The following is a 22,535-nucleotide window of genomic DNA, read 5'->3' as shown; positions in this document are numbered from 1 at the left end:
CGTTTCAAACTTGCGGAGTTTATATATCATGAGTGGATCTCTAAAAGAGAAGTATTAAAGTTGCAGAATCTATATATCATCATGATGCGTGGATCACCAAAGAACAAGTTTTAAAGTTGCGGAGTCTATATATCGTATGTGGATCACCAAAGAAGTAGTTCTAAAATGGCGGAGTTTTTTTATCATGTGTGGATCGCTAAAGAACAATGTATGCGCCAATATGGCTGCCTGCTTCGATTTATTACTCCGCGTATTTTATTGATTTTTGCTTCTATTATTTCATCTCTACGTCCCTAGTCGTCATGAAATTGTTCCTAATGACCTCAACCATGGTTTACAAGTAAGTTCTGGGCGATTGGACCACTCAAGGAGCAACGATTTTAAATTTCTACTTCTGGACGTTCGCTATCGTTTCAAGCGTGAATTGGCCGAACGTAACTTTAAACTTTCGCTTCCAATTTCCAAAGCAACAAAACATGGACAGACCACCTTGGCTCTACCTCATTCCATGTTTTTCATGGATCTTACTACGTGCATGGATATTCACTGCAATCCTGGTCCTGATTTCGAAAATCCTTGCCTCAACTGGCCAGCACTTCGTTGAGAAGAATTGAATGTTCCCGCCAACAGACCTAATTATTCAAGGATGCAACTCCTTGGATTAAGATCTAAATCTACGCTTCAACCGGACCTCTATCAGTTTCTGCAAACTCTTGGAATTCTGAAAACACGTCGTATTCGATCTGGCAAATCTACAAAGCAATCGTCTGGATTTTACAGAATTAAACCGCTTATTACTGAACGTAAACATTCAACATGGAAACCAATTGCTTCGAGACCTAATTTGAATAATCTTGTTCAGATCAAAAAACAACAACCACCTCAACTTCCATCTACAAAGTTACTCAACTTTTGTCTTTTGAATGCTAGATCTATTGTCAATAAAACTCTTCGAATCAAGGACTACGTGGTAGATAAGAATATTGACATTTTGGCTCTAACAGAAACTTGGCTTAAATCTAATGAATGTCCTGACTTTATTACTCGCGATATTTGCCCCTTTGGATATGCCTTCGTTCGCATACCAAGGCCTAATGGAACTGGTGGTGGCATCGGCCTGCTTTACGGAAAGGATCTCAAAATTCAACAAGTGAAAACTGATACTCGTAATTCATTTGAATTTATGGAACTATTATTTCACTCTAGCTCATCTGTTACTCGTATTGTTATTGTTTATCGACCACCATTATCATCTAAGAATGGCCTTACACATGCTCAATTCTTCGATGAATTCTCCTATCTACTGGAACTCTTGGTATCTTCTTCTGGTAAACTTCTCCTGGCTGGTGACTTTAATTTTCATGTCAACGATCGATCGAATGGCCCAGCTTGTCAATTTTTGGATCTGTTAAACTGCTTCAATCTGAATACCATGAATGTCAATATTCCAACCCATAAAAGTGATAATGTCTTGGATCTTATTATTACCAGGTTAGATGAAACAACGACATCAAATTTCTCAATCGATGACCCTGCTATCTCCGATCACTTTGCTGTCCATTGTAACTTGGCTGTTTCAAGGCCACCTAACCCGAAACAAGTCCTAAAGTCACGAAAGCTGTGCAATGTCAATTTACATAAGCTACGACAAGATATAAACTCATCTACTTTAGTCAAATCACCTTCGTCAGATATTACGGAGCTTTGCGATCAGTATGATGCTGTTTTATCCTCTATTTTGGATGAACATGCACCTCTGCGCACAAGGATTATCACCCTAAGACCTCATGCTCCTTGGTATAATAATGAGATTAGGAAGCAGAAAACCATTTGTCGTAAACGTGAACGGTGCTGATGTCGTTCCGGTCTTGCGTCTGATTACCAATCTTACGTCGACCAGTGCCTTGTTGTGAAAAACACTATTTTTAAATCAAAAATGGATTATTACTCCAATCTTATCGACGAGGCTGGAAGCGATAACAAGTCTCTTTTTCGCACCATCGACCGTCTTCTCCATAGGAAGCCCGAGAAGTGTCTTCCGTCTTGTTCCTCGGCTACGGAACTTGCCAATAATTTTATCACTTTCTTCGAAAATAAAATTATCAATATAAGATGTAAACTCGAAGCTGCCGAAATGCCTGATCTCTTCTGTACTTTGGACAAATTAACGCTCGACTGTCAGTTAAATGCCTTCTCACCTACTTCAATCGTTGAACTTTCGGAAGTTGCACGCACTGTTGTGTCTAAGTCTTGTAGCCTGGACCCTCTGCCTGCCGTCTTGTTAAAAGAAAATTTTGACATGCTTCTACCCACGCTTTGCAGGATTGTAAACTTGTCCCTGGAATCTGGATATGTGCCTCCTTCACTAAAAACCGCCATCTTACTGCCACTACTCAAGAAACCATCCTTGGACCACGAAATCCTTAGTAATTATAGGCCTATCTCAAATCTCAAGGTCATTTCAAAAATCATCGAAAAAGTTGTTGTAGTACGTCTTCAGGACTACTTGGAATCCAACCAACTTAGTGAACCGCTACAATCAGCCTACAAGCGATTTCATAGCTGTGAAACCGCTCTTGTACGTGTACACAATGATATTTTGCGTGCCATTGACGATCGTCACTGTGTTATACTCCTGCTGCTTGATCTATCTGCTGCTTTTGACACTGTTGATCACGACATTCTTCTAACAAGACTGAAATCCAAGTTTTCAATCTGTGGCACTGGCTGACATTCTACGGTACCACGAAATGCAATTTCACTTCTACGCTGACGATACTCAGTTATATATCTCTTTTTCAACAAACAACGACGTCGAATTAACTAATGCAGTTGGAAAAATTGAGGAATGTTTGTCTGATCTTGACAAGTGGATGTCTCTTAACAAGCTAAAACTGAATAAGGACAAGACGGAACTTCTTTATCTATACTCGAAACACAACCCGCAGCAGTCTCTACCACCAATCCGTTTTGGTCAAGACATAATTCAGCCATCTCAATTTGCTAGAAACATCGGTGTGATATTTGACAGTACCATGACTATGCTTCCGCATATCAGTTCTATTTGTAAATCAGCCTCTTATCATCTGCGCAACATCTCCCGGATAAGGAAATTCTTATCTACGAAAACCACCGAGATCCTGGTCCATGCTTTTGTGTCTTCCAAACTCGACCACTGCAACTCTCTTTTGTACAATGTACCGAAGTGTGCTTTAAAAAAGCTCCAGTCTGTTCAGAACGCCGCTGCCCGACTTATCACCTGTTCCCGAAAGTACGACCACATCACTCCAATACTGAAAGAATTACACTGGCTTCCTATTTCTGAACGCATTAAATTCAAGATTATGTTACTTACCTTTAAGGCTCTTCATCAACAATCTCCTGTCTACATTCAAGATCTAGTAGCGTACTACCAACCTTCCAGAATCCTCCGATCATCACACTTATTACTTCTTAACCCCACGAATTTTCACCTGAAGACATATGGTTCTCGAGCTTTTGCTGTTTCCGCTCCTGAACTCTGGAACAGTCTACCTGTTTCTATCCGCTCATGTGACAATCTAAGTTCTTTTAAATCTAAACTCAAAACTCATCTTTTTAAGAAAAACTTATTATTCTTAGCGATTTTTACTTTCTATTACTTTCTTAAATGCACATTTTTAATTATTAAGATTAGTACAGATCATTTTGCCGAATTGTACAGCGCCTAGAGCAGGCATGGATAGGCGCTATATAAATATTTATTTATTATTATTATTATTTTAGAGTTGCGGAGTCTATATATCATGTGTGGATCATCAAATAAGATGTTTTAAAGTTGGAGAGTCTCTATATCATGAGCGGAATATCAAAGAAAAAGTTTTAAATTAAAGTTACGGAGGCTTTATATCATGAGTGGATCAACAAAGAAGAAGTTTTAAAGTTGCGGAGTCTTTATATCATGAGTGGATCAACAAAGAAGAAGTTTTAAAGTTTTTGAGTCTATATATCATGAGTGGATCACCAAAGAAGAAGTTTTAAAGTTTTTGAGTCTATATCATGAGTGGATCACCAAAGAAAAAGGTTTAAAGTTACGGAGTCTATATATATCATGTGTGAATCAGCAAAGAAGAAGTTTTAAAGTTACGGAGTCTATATGTCATGAGTGGATCACCGAAAAAAAAGGTTTAAAGTTACGGAGTCTATATATCATATGTGGATCACGAGAGAAAAAGTTTTAAAGTTGCGGAGTCTATAGGTCATGATTGCATCACTAAAAGAGAAGTTTTAAATTTGCAGAATCTATATGTCATGTGTGGATCACTAAAGGAGAAGTTTAAAAGGTGCAGAGTCTCTATATTTTATGTGTGGATCACCAAAGAAGAAGTTTTAAAGTTGCGGAGTCTATATATCGTGTGTGGATCACCAAAGAAGAAGTTTTAAAGTTACAGAGTCTATATATCATGTGTGGATCACCAAAAAAAAGTTTTAAATTTGCGGAGTCTATATTTCATGTGTGGATCACGAAGGAAGAAGTTTTAAAGGTGCAGAGTCTATTTATCATGTGTGGATCACCAAAGAAGAAGTTTTAAAGGTTGGAGTCCATATATCATGTGTGGATCACCAAAGAAGAACTTTTAAAGTTGGTGAGTCTATATATCATGTGTGGTTCACGAAGGAAGAAGTTTTAAAGTTGCGGAGTCTATAAATCATGTGTAGATCACCAAGGAAGTAGTTTTAAAATTGTGTTGTCTAAGTATTATTTGTTTATCACCAGAGAAGAGGTTTTGAAGTTGCCAAGTTTATATGTCATGAGTTGATAGCCAAAGAAGATCTTTTAAAGTTGCGGAGTCTATATATCATTTGTGGATCATGAAAGAAGAAGTTTTGAATTTGCGTTGTGTATATATCATGTGTGGATCACCAAAGAAGAAGTTTAAAAGTTGGGTTGTCTATATATCATGTGCGGATCACTAAAGAAGAAGAAGTTTTAAAGTTAAAGTTGCGGAGACTAGATATCAAGTGCTTTAAAGTTGCGGAGTTTTTATATCAAGTGTTGTAAAGATGGGGTGTGTTTATATCAAGTATTTGAAAGTTGTGGAGTCTGTATGTGATATGCGGGTTACGGGAGAAGAAAGTTCAAAGGTGCGGAATCTATATACCAAGTGTTTTAAAGTTTTGGTGTCTATTTGTTAAGTGTTTTAAATTTGTGGAGTCTACATAGTAGGCGTTTTTGAAAGTTGTGGAGTCTATATATCAAGTGTTTTAAAGTTGCATAGTCTATATATCATGCCATGTATGGATCACCAAAAATGAAGTTTTAAAATTGCGGAGTCTATATATCATGTGTGGATCAGAAAAGAAGAAGTTTTAAAGTTGCGGAGTCTATATATCATGTGTGGATCAGAAAAGAAGAAGTTTTAAAGTTGCGGAGTCTATATATCATGTGTGGATCACGAAAGAAGAAAGTTTAAAGTTGCGTTGTCTATATATGAAGTGTTTTGAAGTTGGGGAGGCTTTATATCAAGTGTTTTATAGCTGCACAGTCCATATATCATATGCGGATTACCAAAGAAGAAGGTTTCAAGTTGCGGAGTCTATATCTCAAGTGTTTTAAAGCTACGGAGTTTATATATATCAGGTGTTTTTATGTTGGAGTCTATACATCAAAGGTTTTAAAGTGGCAGTGTCTATTCATCATGTGCGGATCATGAAAGAAGAAATTTTAAAGTTGACGAGTCGATAAAAGTTTCAGATGCGGATCATCAAAGAAAAAGTGGTAATGTTGCGGCGTCTATTTATCCTGTATCTTAAATTTGCATAGTCTGTATAGCATCTGTTGTAAAGCTGTTGTGTTAATATATATTGAGTGGTTTAAGTAAGAATGCTTTCCTTACTTTTTATGAGTGGAGTGATCTGAGATTTTTGTGGAACGATCTGAGGTTACTTTGGAATGATTTCACTATGAAAGATGTGACTCTGGAATGGTCTCATCACAGGACGTTTTAGATATTTAAGATACATCGTAAGCTTTTATTTTTTTGGTTTGAGGACGCTCCTCAAAACCACGTTTAGGTGATTGGAGGCCTCCTCTTAAATATTTTACAAATATTTATTTATAGGTCTTGTCGCGGGCTTAATGGCAAAAGAGACAGTTCGGACCTCTTCTGACAGGTGAACGCTTTTAGGGTAAAACTCAGAATGAGGACTGCAGGGTGCAGATTATAAACAATTATTGGATGAGGTTTTTGTAATATCCAGAGTAACCAAGATCGAGGTAGGGGTTATCAGCCGAAGGCTGAGGCTGATAACCCTTACCGAGACCTTGATTATTCTGGATATCACTAAAACCAAATCTAATAATTGTTTTATTACACATTCAACGAAAAAAAATGGAAGGAATGTTTTTGCTTCTTCACTGACGGCAAGCAACACAAAGCACGCGAACTTGACATGATTACCCTTAGAAATCATGTACCGCGGTCATAAATGAGATGATTACCCGTGACCTTGAATGTCCTTGACATGATTATTGTATAATCTGCAGCTAGATGACATCACAGGCGCTGATTTCGAAAATTCACTGTACGCTTTCGGCTAATCGGAAAAGAGATAGTGACTTCAATGGATGATAATGACCGAAAACTGGAGGTTACATGCAGACTGTGCGTGAAATTCAGACCAGGGGTAAAATGCTGACTGCAGACTACAGAGTTTTAAGGTATATATAGTGTTATTTCCATTATTAAAATGGACCTTTTCGGAAATACGTCGGCCATTTTGTTATAGGATACCCAGGTGTCAAATACGTATTAATGTTCACCCTGAGCATATCATAATAGCTATTTGAAACAATAGAATTCAAAATGGCCGAAAAGGTTCATCGCATCAGGCTAATCGCAGTCTGCTATCCGGTTAATGTAAATATTCGGGCCTGAGTAGTGCTCTGGTTAACCTGAACATCACTCAGGTTAACCTAAATAATGCTTCGGTTATCCTTGGTGAGTGGGAGGCGCGGTGGCCTCATGGTTAGTGCGCTCGTCTCCGGATCGAGCGGTCCGGGTTCGAGCCCTGGCCGGGGACATTGTGTTGTGTTCTTGGGCAAGACACTTTACTCTCACAGTGCCTCTCGCCACCCAGGTGTCCAAATGGGTACCGGCTGGGGGTAACCCTGCGATGGACTAGCATCCCATCCAGGGGGGAGTAGAAATACTCCTAGTCCTTTCATGCTACAGAAACCGGGATAAGCTCCGGCCTGATGGGCCACTTGGTTCGCATGCAGACTTTACCTTTTATCCTTTGTGAGGTAAGTTCTGAATGACGGGAATGCTAAAATGATTCGTTTTGTACCTGGTCTGCAGTCTACATTTTACCATTAGTCTGCATTATTTCATGTCCGGTCCGCAGTCTGCGTTTTACACTGACCGTCGTTGAACGCCCGAGAACGTGGCGCAAGAACAAGGCAAAAAGAAGACGTCTTCAACAGTCATGAAACGTAAGAAGAAGGCTCATGGATCCAAAGATGGTGAAAGATGGAGGTGAGTATCATAAGACTTTATGCACGACAGAGGTGATGGTTTTTATGATGAACTGAAGAAGCAAACCATTCTCCCAGAAGGCTATGTAGTGTCGCGCTCTCTTTGCGTTCTTCCACGCGGATTTTCGAGCTAAAGAGAAACTGTTTACAGAACTACCTGTACACAAAATATGAGAAATACTTTGGGCCTACCAACACAATATAATTAACAGGAGATTTCTTAGATTTATATATATTGTCAAAGTCCTGCCCTAAACAATTAGAAGTTTGTTTTATCAATAGAAGTGAGCTCCACGGACACATAGATCGTACCCAAAGCAAAGACGTTATCTCTACGCATACCGGAGCAAGTTACTGGAACTCACTCCCCATAGAACTAAGGAGGTGAAAAACTAGGTTCGGACATCAAGAACTATAAATTCTCGGCCTATATGTAACTTTCACCTGTATATTTGAATATTTTTCAAGTCAATTTTCGTGCCGGTTTAATTTACACGTAGGTTTCTTCTGTTTAGTTACATGATGCACCTGTAAACCTAGACATGTGCGCTGCATCAGCACAATCATACGCATGAGGAACGTATATGTAGCAATGCTTGCGTCGCATTTGTAATCCAGGCCGTCTGTACAGGGCAAACGTTGCTATGACAACGTTTTGACATCTTTCTATTAGTTTAGTCTCAGCGAAAGAAACAGCGCACAGCCGCGTGTGCATTTTGAATTCTCCTACGCCTACAGTAACATAAATTCGGATTGAGCAAGAATGGGGAAAACCAGCAAACACCGAGATGTCAACTGAGAGCCAATCAAAACTTTGAGTGGCTTCCATAGTGTTCATTATGCTATAGCTTTCTTTGTACTGTAGTGGAGAGACTGTGGGTTCTCGCAGATTGGCCATTTTCTTAAGGGCACATCTGTTAGCAACAAATATTTGTCATTAGCTGTTGTTGCAGTTATCAGCGGCTTGACACACAAACGAGGCGAAAGGGTCAATTCTGCATTGTGTTGACCCTTTCGCCTCATTTGCATGCCTTTTAAAACAAAAGAATATTTGACCGCAGACTCAACTGCTATAACAGCTATTGCAATTGGTTCGTTTTTCTTCCACCTGCGATGCACTTTTTGCCTCCTTTCACATTAAGAGGTGCCTGCTCCTTAAAACTAAAATGAACTGTTTTTTATGTGGTGCATAATTAGCCGTGATGAACCGAAGATGTACATGACAATGCTTGAACAGTCCAATCTGATTTAATTCTCTAAGTAAGACATTTTTCAATTTGCAAATTCTTATAACGTGTGATATATAATAGCATACTGATATGTGTGAAATTATTGTGCAACAAAATTCATTGCGTGGATGAATATTAATTTATTCTGGCGAAATGTATTAATTAAAATTGTATCCAAGATGAGAATTTATCGAAATTTAAAGTTTTAAATCTGTTATCTTAATTTAGAGTAGCAGTTGAAATTAATGTGTAGTTCTTGCTGTAAGAGTTATAAATTAAGGAAGTCAATAAACGGGAGTAAAATGGACTGTTCCCACTCGTGTTTGAGGGTGTCACCTTAGAAAATTCTTACTGTTCACCAGCAGGAATTCCCAGAATATGTATATAGTCGGCACTCCTAAAAAAATGGCAGAGCTAAATTTAAGTACTACTCAATAGCGTCTATTTATTACGACACACTCTAGGGTTTTCAACAGGCAAATAGACGTTATAATAACATTCTTGCTTAGTAGCCAAGTTTCATGTAAAACCGAAGCACAATGATTGTACAGCATAATAGACAGTAGAACATGAAAGCACTGCTCAGTAGCTCTCATTTGAATGGTCACACACTAGGGTTTCATCCACAGACTTCAAAGGTAGAATCACCTAGAACAGCATAATGAACAGTACCGCATGAAAGTACAGCTCAATAGCTAGGTCACTCACTAGAGTTTTATCCAAAGATGTAAATGTTCAGCTCCGAGTACAGCGCAACAAACTACCACAATTGTACTCAGTTTTCGTGAGCTGCAGTTGTACTGAATTCCAGTTAAAAGTTCAAAGCATTTTCTCAGTACCGCTTGCATGGGCTGCTCAGGTTTCATTCGAATCCTAAGAAACTTCATCTGGTGTTTACTAGGAGGAATACATGCGGATGAGTTTGGGTTATTTTCGGAGTAAACTCATCAAGACACCGCTGCTAGTCCTCCAATCAAAGAATGGCCCCAGTATCGAGAGTTGCTTAGCCTCTTCATAACAAAGACAGCAAGTCAGTTCAGTCCGTTCACGGAGATTAACTGGTACTTCGTCCCCGACTGTTCCGGCAATATTGTTATACTAGTTTGGTGCATAATACCTTTGTAAAGCGGTGCCACCTTCTACAACATTAGGTTGTCACCTTCAAAAGTTGATGAAGGATCATACATATCTCTCTGTCAGCAATGGATATCCGAGAATGGTATCGTATGATATTCTGTGGCGGGAGGAAGAATGATGGCAAATTTCTGCTCTTAATGCAATTCTCAAGTTGGGCAAACATTGAGGATGTCAGGCACCTTACATTTTCGACTGGAATTTCTTCAGAAAATGACTGAATCTGTCTGTTCTTTTGATTTCCAGACTTAAGAAAATGTTCATACTGAGTGAAGAATGCCATTTTCAACATGTAGCTGGAAATGTTTGTCCTTCCACTGTGGTGATTTGGTACCAGCTTTGATATATTTTCCATCAGAATCTTAGCAAGAACGTAGCTGTACTTGATGTCAAGTGGCAGAGAATTGAAAATCCTGGTTTCCATATGAGAATAGGACAATCTGAAGTAAGATTCATGGCCTCCCTCAAATGGCTCCTCAGGTGCTGCTTTACAGACCACAATCAATGTGCCATAATTCTTCACAGCTTTTGGTAGCAGTAGGGTCTGTTCTACCACAGCTTTTGGCCACCAGTTCTGGAGGTGTATGACTGGAGCTAGATCCACGGATATGGACAGGTTGTTGTACTCTCTGCCCACCCATCTCAATTCTAGGTTGCAGACTTGTGAAGTTGCTGCAGATACTTTTAGGGGGCCCTTGTCCCAGTAGAAGTGAAGATCCAGCCAGGTGTCCTCTCTGCCAAGAACCCTTTGGATGAGACTGTATAGATAGCGGCCAAAGACCGAGGCCACTAACTTGTCGCCAATGAAGATATCCTGGCTTTGGCCTTTGGAGAGGTCTGGCTTAGCATTCATTTTTACAAATCCTGGTATTGTATCATCAGCTTCTCTTATGTCCAACAACTCGGCCACAGAATGCATGTACAAGAGGAAATCAAACTCGTCCATTCTCCCGATTTTGGTTCCCTCACTCATACTGCCTGAAAGAACAGGTGTGAATCCCATTCTGGTGTCTAGCTCCTTCACACCTCTGGCAATTCTACTCATCAGTGTGTTGATTTCTTCCTTTATGATTTCCAACTCTTCTGTCATTTTCACAGGTCCTTCATTTGGATCAGACAAATAGCTAAGGTACAGAGAGTCAATGTCACCCAACTGTGACTTTAATTTGGCTACATGATTGTCCACATTGAGGTTTTTGTCTATTGGGGTCAGCAGTGCTCCCAAGACATTGGCCAGATGTGAATCTGGATCATCATCGTCGTTACCCACTCCAGCACCAAATCGTAGGGCCAATACTTCCATTTCCAGAGGTGATAACACATCCAGGTTTATGTCACACTCACTATCATCTGAATCATCTTCGTCTTCATTAAATGCAATGTTCTCTGTATTAGTAAGCTCTTTTTGAATTTCACTTCCAAGCTGGAGATTATGACTTGAATCATCACCTTGATTTTGTTTCTTTTCATCATTTGATAACCGATCAAATTCATCAAAAGGCTCAGCGTGGCATGTATCGTCCTTTACATGCTGTTTCTTAGATAAAGGCTGATGGAATGTAATGGTTTTACTGACTTCATAGCACGTCATCCCATTTACATCTCTGATATCATCGGGAACACCGGCTTTCATCAACATAGCACTCAACGATCTATCCATGTCATTCATTTCTATGAAGTGAAGACAAGTCCTTCCAAATCTGTCCTGCATGTCCAGTCTACTTCCATTTTGCAAGAGTACTTCAACCAAATCTTGCTCTTTCCTCTGAAGTGCTGCAAACAGGGGTGTGTGCCCATTTATGTTTCTTAAATTTACATCAGCCCCATTGGCTGCCATCATTTGAACTATGGCTTCTTTGACTGTGGGAGTAGCCTGGCGGTTGCCATAGCCAGTTGCAGTGTACATATCCAGATAATGAAGTGCACACTCATGCCTAGTGTTGACGGCATTCACCATAGCACCAGCTTTGATGAGCTCTTCCAGCATCCTCGGTGTAAAATCAGAGGGGTTTGCCAGAAGCCAATGCAGTGGGGTGTCTCCCATAGAGTTGCTGAAATTGATGTCACCATTATAGGCTTGCAGCAGCTGCAGAGTCTTTATCCTCTTCTGAATAAACCTGTTGTGATCTTCCACAACGTCAGAGAATGGAGGAGTACTGTGGCGAGCTAAGTGAGATATCGCTGACTCCCCGCTGAGATTTGTTGCATTGACTAGGGCACCAGACTCCAGCAAAAACTTCACGATATCATCACAGCCATCTCCTGCAGCAAAGTGAAGAGGGGTCTCATGCGAACTGGTTTGGCAGTTAACATCTCCACCTTTCTCGAGAATCATCTGCGTCACTCTCACACACATAGGAGTCTGATCCGCATCATGTTTCCGCTCACACTTGGCGGAGTGGAAGGCCTTCACAGAATTATGGAGCGGCTGAGCACCAAAAGCCGCTCTAGTGTTCACTGATGCTCCTGCCTCCAGTAAGAACTGGAACTTCTCAAACTGGAACTGATTCTCAGGACCAGGCTCCAAGAACAAGAGCTGGAATGGAGTGCAGTCCATCTCATCATAGAGCTCAGTAGAGGCACCATTCTGAAGCAGTAAGTTCACAATGGCAGCATCTACAGTAGTATCTATAGCCATATGCAGGGGAGCTTGCAGGTTCTCCTCATTCTGCCGATTCACGTCACTCCCTAGATATATCAGTAACTGGCATATCTCTTGTCTATTCTTGGTCACTGCAAAATGAAGAGGCCCCATTACGTCCTCAGGCCCAAATGGTCTGTTTAACAGAGACAAAACGTCATCACTGTCATTAACAATCTGGACCACCTCGTCTGTATCCCCGTTCTCTATTGCTTTATGTAACTTACGTATCTTCTCATCTTGTGACTGATCACTTACATCATCCTCTCCTGGAAAGGACTGCTCTGCCATGCTTACAATTCTTCTATTCTTGTAAATAATAGTGTTTTGTGTTTGTCCCAGAAACAGCTTTCACTGAAACAAAATACAAGAAAGCAATATGACTCATTTACCTGTACACGCCAAACACCAGATAATACAAGTTTAAACATTTTTCATGTAATCAGTGTCATAGCACAGTTTGAAACAAACTTGATCTCCCTGTTCTCACCAGTTGGGTGCGAATGCTCAAACCGGCTTTCTAAAATATAGCAAGGCATCCAAATTTTTAAATTTCAGTTTATTCACATGAACAAAAGGAATTGGTAAAGCATTGAAGTGCAAACTAAGGACAGATATCAATGAATGGCAAGCTGAAAGGTCTGAAAGGTACACCAAACGGGTGCGGTATTAGTTCTGTTTACACTATGGAGTCACAACGTAAGTGCGATAAAAGAAAAAACAAGATTTGCCAATGCAAAATTAATTTGGTCAGGAGCAAAACTAGAAGGGATCAGAAAGTGTATCGTGCTTCAGTTCGGAGGTGTTCTGAAGCGCTCCGTAATGTCGCCCTCGTAGGCGACAGCTCCAACCTTCAGGTACTAATTACAAAATGGATAAAGAGGAGAGCGTTAATAGTTCAACTTAAAGAGATAATGGATCGCAAACTGACGAAGATCTGAATGACGCTGTCGGATCTGGCGGTGAAAATTCCCAAGATGGTGTCGCGCGACTGAGGTCAACAAAAAGTTAGACTCTCTCCTAAAAATTGTCCCTTTAGCAGACGAACGGAGCTTTTCGAAAACACTCTTCAAACCGAAGGAATTTGAAAACGCCGGCTTTGCGTTTTAGTGTGGACGGAAACAATTTGAAAACAGAACTTTTCGAAAACGATGCTTTCCGTCCATATGCCACACTACGCTTGAGAAATTTGAAAACGCAGCAATCAACAGCGGCAGGAAAGCTTGAGTGCGCCATAAAAGGGAGGGGGGCGGGGCTGGGGGTTAGCTTAATCATATGATTATTGTTTTCAAAACTTCCGTTTTCAAATTGATTTCCGTCCACACTAAAACGCAAAGCCGGCGTTCTCAAATTTCTCCAGTTTGAAGAGCGTTTTCCAAAAGCTCCGTTTTCGTGACCGATTAGTGTTGAAGGCAGGCCTAACCGGAGAAATGAAGCTGCGTTTCCAAATTTCTTCGGCGTAGTGTGAACGCTGCCTTAGACCATCAGGAGCGGAACTGAAAAACCGTGGACATATAAAAAACGTGGCCAGACAAAGTGATTGGCACTTCATTTTCATCGATGTTTTCACGAGTTTTCATAAGTTCAACAGTTTTAAGATATACACTGTTACGACTGCAAGTTGTGTCTGGCAGCTTCGCTAAATTCGCCCGATTTGCAAACTTCTGCTTGCGCCTGTCCTTGCTGTACCAGGTTTTGATCGTTTGGATGGCAACAGGAGGCGAAGAGCGCTATAATTGTAAATGAAATATTGACAAATTCAAGTTTTACTTTTTTTTTTAAGGTTGCGTTCTTTAAAAGTGGAATTTTATCAGGTTTAGGGCCTCTTCATGTGAGCGCGGTAACCGGTAACCCCCCCGGGGGGGGGAAACTCCCATATGCAAAGGTCGGGGGTGTTCGTCGGAAAAATTTAATTAAGCCCCTAAAGGAGACCAATCTGGGTCTGGTTCAAGCTCTATTTCACCGCTGAGAAGATATCACTTAAAATGGGATAAACTCGACTACCAGCCGCTGTTCAGGAAAGGAGCCCTCGCTAGTAGACCGTACTCGAGGGACCGGCGGAAATCGAGCCTAAAAACAGAAATAAGAGCGTTTCTGTTATTAATAATATAGCTTAAAAAGAAGCGTTTCGTCAACAGTACCCTAAGTGAGATCGGAATTCTTAATTTATACCCCTAATTATAAGCGAGACGACAAGCATACCCGACCTTTCCATATGGGAGTACCCCCCAGGGTGAATTTTGTTGTCTGTTCATATGGGAAATTTCAGCTCGGTCAAATGGCGCCATATTAAGTTGCATCGTGCGCGACTAGCGTAGCCTTGTTGCCCCTTGTGACTTTACTAGTAAAGCTAATTCGCAAACTTCTGAAGTGGAAATACATAGAAGGCAAAAATTATTCCATTTTGGTTGCTATGTTGCGAAAGCGAAGTTATTTTGTCAAAAAACTACCTGGGCTTGAGTGTTCATAAGGGAAAATTTTCATTCCGGTTAGCGAGATCTCGGTGATCTCGCCGGGTAACCGAGCTGGCCGCTGGCTCACCTCACATGAACACGGGGTGAGATCTTGGTAACCGGGCCAGCCAAGTAAACCGGGCTCACAGCACAGAATGACAAAGGCTGCGTGACGCAGCGTGACAAGGCGGCAAGAAATGTGGATATTAATCAATGTAAACAAACGAGACACATAAGTCATGTTATGACTGAAAATGAATTACCTTCGCTGGAAAAAAGAGGTAGTTCAGTTTCTGCTTTCTGGCAATGTTTATTTGAGCTTGTAATAACAGTGTAAAATCGGTACAATAGTCCAGCCTGCTCTATTTATCCACTTTTGAAAAACTAAAGTCTTGTCTGTGGCCATACAGCATCTATTTTATTTTAATATCCCGATAATCGCAAGAAATCGTGTGATCGACTTTTATCGATCTCCGACATTTTCCAATTTATTAGTATCGAATTCAACCGACCACAATCGATCTTTATCGACGATCGAAATGATAAATATTTACGCCTTGAAAATAATCCCGAAGTTATGAACGGTCCCAGTTAGCCTTAAAATTCGTTACCAAATTGAAATACTAAGCAATCAGTGACGTGAGAATAAAAATTAGTGTAAGATTCAAACAGATTCAGAGAATATACTTACTGATGGGGTCAGAATAAAACTACATTTATACCTCATAAGTCCTTATATACGATAAAGTAACGTAGCTTACCTGTGTCGGCCAAAATTTCAGTTTCTATTTGGAAGCGTCCGGGACACCTTGTCCTTGATGGCTGTTTTACGTCCTGGCCACCTCAATCTGTATCACAAATTTGTCAAACATGTCTCGAAGTTGGACAGGAAAAGAATCACCCTAAAACGTAGAATCAACTTGCTGTAGCACTCCGTAGTGTAGCGAGCTCTCACCTTTTGAGGAAGAGAATAGTTATAAAAAGAACACCCATGGCCCATGATTCCATGCAAGATTGAAATCTACCAAAATCCCAGGGCCCTACGTCCTCCCCGTCCGCGGAATGGAAAGAACCATGGGAACGAAGTTGACCGAAAGAAATCAATTCCTGCTGATATTATACAATGTAGTAAATCGTATTTGGAAAAGTGCTTATTTAAATGTTTATTTGTTCAGTGCAGATAATCATTGTCCCAGATAACCAAAGTAAGTTCCAGATGTTAACACTATTTTCCGGCCGTCATATTGGTGTACCACAGGGGAACACCAACATGGCGGCTCCACACTAGGTTCTGTAAATTTGCACGGAAGATTTCGACGAATATCGCAACGCACACACCTTAAACTTGGAGAACTGTCTTCTTTATTTATCTTCTGTAAGATCACAATTTCTTGACCTTATCCACTGAATGGTTTTTGATTTTTTTTTTTTGCGTGACAATGAAAACGATCTATAACATGCAACGCAGACAGTTTACCAAGCATTTTGTGACACGTCCAGCTGCAACGCAGGCTGTCTACTAGCGCGGGCTCCTTTCCTGGACAGCGGCTGGTAATCAAGCCTATTCTGTTTTTAAGTGGTATCTTTTTGGGATCAAATAAAGCTCAAATCACACCCATGTTGCATGGTATCCTTTAAGGGTTCAATTCAAATTTTCTGACGAGCATCCCCGACCTTTTCAAATGGGATTTCCCTCCCCCCGGGAGCGGTGCTAACATCTTCCGGGCATCTTTCAGGTCACCGACACTCAACAGTAATCAGTAACCTGCGCTGGACAACTTATGCAGGTAATTAGGAGCTAAAGGGAAAGCAGATAGCTCTCGCTACATTAAAATACTATTATTCAACACCTTTCTCCGTAAAATGTGTTAATTTTCAAAATACAGTCGAACCTTCGGTTGCGACCACCTCTCCTCAGCGACCAGCTTTCCAAATTACCAAACGTTTCCAAGTCAAATCGCTATCTTTGGAACCTCTTGTAAGCGACCACCTCTCATAAGCGACCGCGACTACTTTTAGAGCTAAAAGTTTGAAATTTTCTTTTGTTTTTAACCTCCCGTAAGCGACCACTTGACAGATAATCGAGCGGCAATTGGACAATAAGGCCTTGTAGTTTATCAGAGGTGAACCATGATACTCTGAATAAATACTTTTGGAAAGCGTAAATATTTTTGTGGCTACTGGAAGTTATTATATGGGTTTAGATTGGCCCTGACGCATGGGGTAAGTCTCTTCAGTTACCATATTAAGGTGATTCCTCACATTTGCATTGCACATCCCTACTGCGCATAATTTATGGGGTCATTAGCGCGCGTTCGTGCACGCGCACATTGAAAACATGGCGGATTTGCCTTGATATTGAGTTCTGTCAGTTGAAAAATTGGCTATAGCTCACTAACGAGCTCAGGCACCCCAAATTTTTTTCCAGTCATTTTAATCAACTAATCATTAGCTTTGCGTGAGAAAAGATTGATCTGATTTCTATTGTTGAAAATTGAATAAATAAGGAAAATAGCAGCTGCACTGTAGTCTTCTCTATCTTGCAGTTTGATAGCCGTGGCAAGCAATTTGGTTCCAATATCTCAACAAGGATTCAGCTGTCTGTCAAAATCAAACTTAAAAAGTTTATTTGTGTCCGACACAAGTACTGACTGTAGTTTGAGGCGTGTTTTCATGAGTCTGGGATCACAAAGAGTTTACAATAACTTGGAATGCGTTCTTGCAATAAGCATTAAATAATGCTAAAATGGGACATTTTTAATGCCTCACTGCTCCTTAACGAGCATGGGCACCCCCCTTTTTTATTTTATAATTGAAGTTCTCATATGATAAATATTCAGATGACAAAGTTTGAACAAAAATCTATTGGCAGTTTTATTTCAGGGGAATTACCTTAATAAGACAAAATTTTGACTCAATATGGTCTAAGCTCTCGTAAGCGACCAACCCCCGTAAGCGCTTATGGGAGGTTCGACTATAGTAAAGAGGTAATGTGTTAGTTTCTCAATCTCAAAACTTGACGCGAAAATGACCGATGAAATAAAGAAAACACTGGGACAGAGTAGAGTTTCCACTGACCAGGTACGCGCATAGACCGCCGTCGCAGGCTACATGGTAAACAAAGAATCAAACCGTTGATCGTTCGAGAACATGGCGCAAGGACAGGGCAAAAAGAAGAAGTCTTCAGCGGCTAAGAAGCCTCAGAAAAAGGCTCTTGGGCCGAAAAAGGGAGGCGAGTATATCAATATTTGTTGCACGACAAAGATTAACGTTTTTATGACGAACTGAATTTGTTGTGACGGAAGTAACGCACGTTCCCGCCTTTGCGATCGAGTTATGTCAGTTCGTTGTAGCTACATTCCGCGCTTTTTAGTTGAATATTTGGCAGCTGAACACCTTCGTAAGTATAGCTTAGTCGAAAGAAACTTTTTTATTGAGATAAGCTTAAAATAATGCGATCTACATTAGCTAAATCAAGAGCTTACACATGTACTTGCGTTGAAGTTTCGGCCGGTTTGTTTACGCTTCAGCTGTTTTTGCAAAAATTGGGAAAACTAAAATCAAGAAAGCTTTTATCATTCTGATATAGGGTATTTAACTTTGATACTTTAGCACGAGCCATTGCTCCGAAGAAAACGAAGAGTGTCAAGGCAGCAAAAGTGAAGAAGGTAATGTAGATAAAACCTGAATAAGTTTTCATCTGAGCTCGCGACAATCAGTTCTTTAAAAAAAAAAAAAATTAGGTTATACCCGCTTCAATGTTTCCCCGCAGGGTAAATACTTATGATTCAAACACAGGCGTCTATTAAGCCATATATCAAGCAAAATTTCACCGTTTTATGTGTTAGAAAACATATTAATGGACATACTTATGCGTTAATAAGTTCTTTACAATGGTTTGTAAAGCCAAGCTCAAAATTCACTGATCTTCTTGAGATTCATTTTAAACGAAATATCAAACAGTGTATTTAACGTACTTGTTAAAATATTAATTACAACCTGAACAAAAGCAAAACTATTAAAATTTGGGCAAGCCACAGAATAAGATTAGCTTTCAATAAGCATGTGATTGGTAGTAGTATTTATAATCTGTGCTGTCATTGGCTAGAACCCTTTATATGTTTAGCTAAAGAAAAGCCCAAAGATTCAATTTCAAGAGGCTTTAGAAAACCTCTTGAGTTCATGTAACATTGTGTTGGATTGCATTACAACTACAATGCAGGCTGGAAGTGTTGGGCAGTGAACGTGATACAGGCAAAATTCACTCCAATTCTCCCCTTCCCTAAAATAATGTTGAACTGGGAGTGTTGAACAGACATTTACCAAGAAAAAACAAGTGTCAATGTTTGCTAAGAGCTTTCCAACACTGCCTGGGGTCAGGAGGGGGTGGGGGGGGGGGGGGTGGGGAGTTAAGGTGGATCCAGGATAATAATAATGATGGCAAGAGTAAAATGCACCAATTAGAAAGGATTCCTGGAATTGTCCCAATGACATCTGTCCTCTACTGTAGCTCCTGTTTAAAGTAGTCAAGGATTTATGCTGCTTTCATAGAACTTGAACAATGGAACCCAAGTTGCTTAGCCTCTTTTGCAGACATTTGTTGGGCTTGTGATGCAAGCTAGATAGCCTGTATACAGCTGCAGTCACTCTCCTTAAGAAAATTCAGAGAAGGCTACTTGTTTGTTACTGTTAATAATCATATTCCTGCCTAAATTATCTGTGCACACAGTCATCAACAAAGCAAATGCTGTGTACTCATTAATGACTGTTAATCACCTTTGCTATGTTCACAGAATCAAAACACAGACCACTGGTGGAATAATTTTGTCGTCATTAAATGTTGTTTACCTTCACTGCTTCAATATTTTAAGTGTAGAGCTCCCTCTCAAAATATATTTCAGTAAGAAATTTTCATTATAGTTTCTGCAGCCAACTCTTGCAATATTGGTCTGCACTGAGCCAATACAGTGCAAGGCACTTAGTCCAACAATTTGCAAATGTTATACTTTATCAAACTGCTACCAATGGTCAACCAATGAGGACATTTTCCACACATTCAGGAAAAAAAAGCATGTGGCACTGAACAGGATTATCATAGGGTAAAACACAGATGACCTTCCTCCACCCCCTCTCTCTTGCCCTATGATGGTTAGGGGGCAAATAGGTACATGTTAATTTTCCCCCTGAGCATCCCATAATAGCTATTTGAAACAATTGGAATTCAAAATGGCCACTGTATCACCGAAAAGGTCCATTGTAATTATGCCAAGTATTATGAAACATTTGAGGTCACATGTAAAAGTTAAGATATCATTCAATTGTTTCTGCACAGGCTCTACTATGCTACAAATTGATTTGTTGTATTCTGTTAAAATAAAGAAATAAAGAAATAAGAGTTTGAATTGCATGTAGAGCTCCTCTTGAACTGAATTCTTGATTTTATTTTAGATAAATATTTATTTATTGTTTACTTTGAGATCTCCCATCCTTGTGCTTTTAGGTAATGGAAATAGCCATTAAGACAAAGATAGAACAGGAGCTCACTCAAGCAGCAACCAGCAAACAGTCGCTGCCATTCAAAATGGTGAAACCTGCTGTGTCGGGCAAGAAGCCAGGCAAAAAGCCAGCTAAGAAAGGGGCAGGAAAAAAGAAGAAATAACTCCATTAACAATAGCGTTGCAAGAAATTTTACTCAGATGTATATTATCATCCATACTTCTAGAATACCATCAAGTTCCGAAAGAACAACTCTAAGGCTATTTGGAGTTCATTAGTAGTTCCTTTTTTTTTAACATTTCTTTAGTATTGATATTTTGTTATGTAAAATGTGAAACAGAACCCTACATGGGCTAACCCAACAAAACAAAATCTGACAAATAGATCTGACAAGAATTTCCTTTCGTCCTAAAAAAGTAAAATTAGATGTGCAGACACTTTTGTGGCAGGTTCTTCATTTAAGAGATTGCTATTTACAAGCAACCATTACTTTCACGTGTTCAATATTTTTGGATCTTAATGGTATTTCATAGATTATGAAATTGTTATACCCTGCTGTTGTTTTCTTTGTGTTAAAGTTGTTAACATCCAATCAAAATGCAACGATATTGCAGTCATATAAATATAGTACTGAATATACTATGATGATTGAATTAATATATATACTATTAATAGCTGTTTTAGCAAGCCAGAAGTGATGTAACAGGGTTGCCATGGTCAGGGAAAAGTCAGGGAAAATTAGATTTTATTCAAGGTCAGGGAAATGTCAGGGAGTTTTTGTATCAGGTCAGGGAGTTTCTAAATCCCTGTTCAAAGTCAGTGAAAAGTCAGGGAATTTTATCTCAACGTTGCCGCAAATTATTTTATTAGATGTTTTTGCATAGACAAGGCAATTTTGTGTTAAAGATTATCTGAGCCATCCTTGTTTTTGTTGATTCATGGCCAGAATAGCCATCCTGCAGGGTCAGTGAAAATTGCTTCATAGTCAGTGAAAAGTCTGGGAAAAGTCAGAGATTTTTTTTGTTCCGGTGGGTGGCAAACCTGTGTAACCCAACTCACTGAGAGTAATGGGCGACCGATTTCCGAAACGACGATCGCCGAAGGAGCAAACTTCTACATGGGTCCGGGGTCAAGCTCCCCCAGGAAATGTTTTGGATTTTTGAAAACCTGTGGGAGTTAAAACTCCCTCGAATTCCCCAGCTGAACTTCTGAGTCATTCTGAAAAATCTGACCAATTTTCGTAAAACACTGGAAACTGGTATGGCCTAGGGGCTGGGCCTATCTATTTTTCGGATGCCAAGTTCAAGCCAGAATAATTTAAAAAAAAAAATCAGCAGAAAGTCCGTATGGTCACAAATTCTTAAGGGGCGGTGTTGAAAGTTTATTCCGCGATAAGGGAGTTATTGGTGGGATTGCAAATCTGCTGGAATCTTCAATCTCGCCTTGTCCGTCTTGCTTCATAGCCCTGTAGGAGACTCAAAGCACATCCTAGTCATTTAGCTGTGCAATCCTTAGACGTTTCTTTTCCTTTTCCTTTGTTTTCAACCTTGCTCTTCTTAAACGCGTCTTTTGACAGCTTAAGCAACAATATTTCATGACCTGTGACGTAATCACCGTACAGGGGTTTCCCATTTTACCGGAGGTAAGCTTCAATTTTTTAGCCCGAGGGCAAAACGTGTTTTCCGTCGGCCCAGAAGTCTCAAAATAAGCTAAATGTAAATCAAAAGACATTTTAGGCTCTTGTTTTTTAAAGTATTTTAACGCTCAAGCCATTCTCCCGGGATCCCGCCCTCTGGCGCCCTCCCGCCCCGCATGATTTAATAGTGAAATTATGTTTCCTTTGAATGACGGGAGAGGAAAAGTTAATTGAGGACGAAGTTAACATTTTTTTCAAATTTACCAGTATAATATAACGAATCTCCAATTTAATGAGCTCCCTTTTTTAACTCAGATCAGACCAGTACAAACTTCTTTACAACCGAGTTCAAAATTAAAAATGCTGGGCACTGGGGGCTCTGGGATCTAGTAAAAGAACGCAATTTGAAACCTGGCCGCGATCAACGACG

General features: G+C 40.0%; 4 protein-coding genes across 7 annotated transcripts; 3 read left to right on the top strand and 1 right to left on the bottom strand.

The window, feature by feature from the left end:
* The first annotated feature begins 132 nt into the window (after positions 1-132).
* Positions 133-2,733, top strand: LOC145464025 (uncharacterized). The gene has a single exon (XM_081447838.1). It carries the CDS (start codon positions 647-649, stop codon positions 1,853-1,855), a length of 1,209 nt encoding a protein of 402 aa, XP_081303964.1. The 5' UTR covers positions 133-646; the 3' UTR covers positions 1,856-2,733.
* On the top strand, positions 2,728-4,855 carry LOC145462267 (uncharacterized). Its single transcript, XM_081445768.1, has 2 exons — positions 2,728-3,620; positions 4,757-4,855. Exons 1-2 carry the CDS (start codon positions 2,751-2,753, stop codon positions 4,853-4,855), a joined length of 969 nt encoding a protein of 322 aa, XP_081301894.1. The 5' UTR covers positions 2,728-2,750.
* A 2,483-nt stretch (positions 4,856-7,338) lies between these two features.
* On the bottom strand, positions 7,339-16,022 carry LOC145464000 (uncharacterized). Of its 3 annotated transcripts, none has more exons than XM_081447799.1 (2): positions 15,735-16,022; positions 7,339-12,874 (listed from the first exon to the last, which is right to left on the bottom strand). In XM_081447799.1, exon 2 carries the CDS (start codon positions 12,809-12,811, stop codon positions 9,893-9,895), a length of 2,919 nt encoding a protein of 972 aa, XP_081303925.1. In that variant the 5' UTR covers positions 12,812-12,874; positions 15,735-16,022; the 3' UTR covers positions 7,339-9,892. The 3 variants fall into 3 exon arrangements, with proteins under 3 accessions (XP_081303925.1, XP_081303926.1, XP_081303927.1); XM_081447800.1 differs by lacking the exon at positions 15,735-16,022 and having other exon boundaries at positions 7,339-12,656; positions 12,779-12,868; XM_081447801.1 differs by lacking the exon at positions 15,735-16,022 and having other exon boundaries at positions 7,339-12,612; positions 12,779-12,863.
* Positions 16,023-18,068: 2,046 nt separating this feature from the next.
* On the top strand, positions 18,069-22,176 carry LOC145464044 (UPF0390 protein zgc136864-like). 2 transcript variants are annotated; one of them, XM_081447862.1, is made up of 3 exons: positions 18,069-18,205; positions 18,586-18,641; positions 20,474-22,176. In XM_081447862.1, exons 1-3 carry the CDS (start codon positions 18,124-18,126, stop codon positions 20,630-20,632), a joined length of 297 nt encoding a protein of 98 aa, XP_081303988.1. In that variant the 5' UTR covers positions 18,069-18,123; the 3' UTR covers positions 20,633-22,176. The 2 variants fall into 2 exon arrangements, with proteins under 2 accessions (XP_081303988.1, XP_081303989.1); XM_081447863.1 differs by lacking the exon at positions 18,069-18,205 and adding an exon at positions 18,213-18,373.
* The last annotated feature ends 359 nt before the right edge of the window (positions 22,177-22,535 follow it).

The sequence above is a fragment of the Orbicella franksi genome, chromosome 12 (genome assembly GCF_964199315.1).
Source record: "Orbicella franksi chromosome 12, jaOrbFran1.1, whole genome shotgun sequence".
NCBI lineage: Eukaryota > Metazoa > Cnidaria > Anthozoa > Scleractinia > Merulinidae > Orbicella > Orbicella franksi.
The sequence above is the reverse complement of the archived record's forward strand: the minus strand, read 5'-3'. Positions and strand labels throughout refer to the sequence as shown.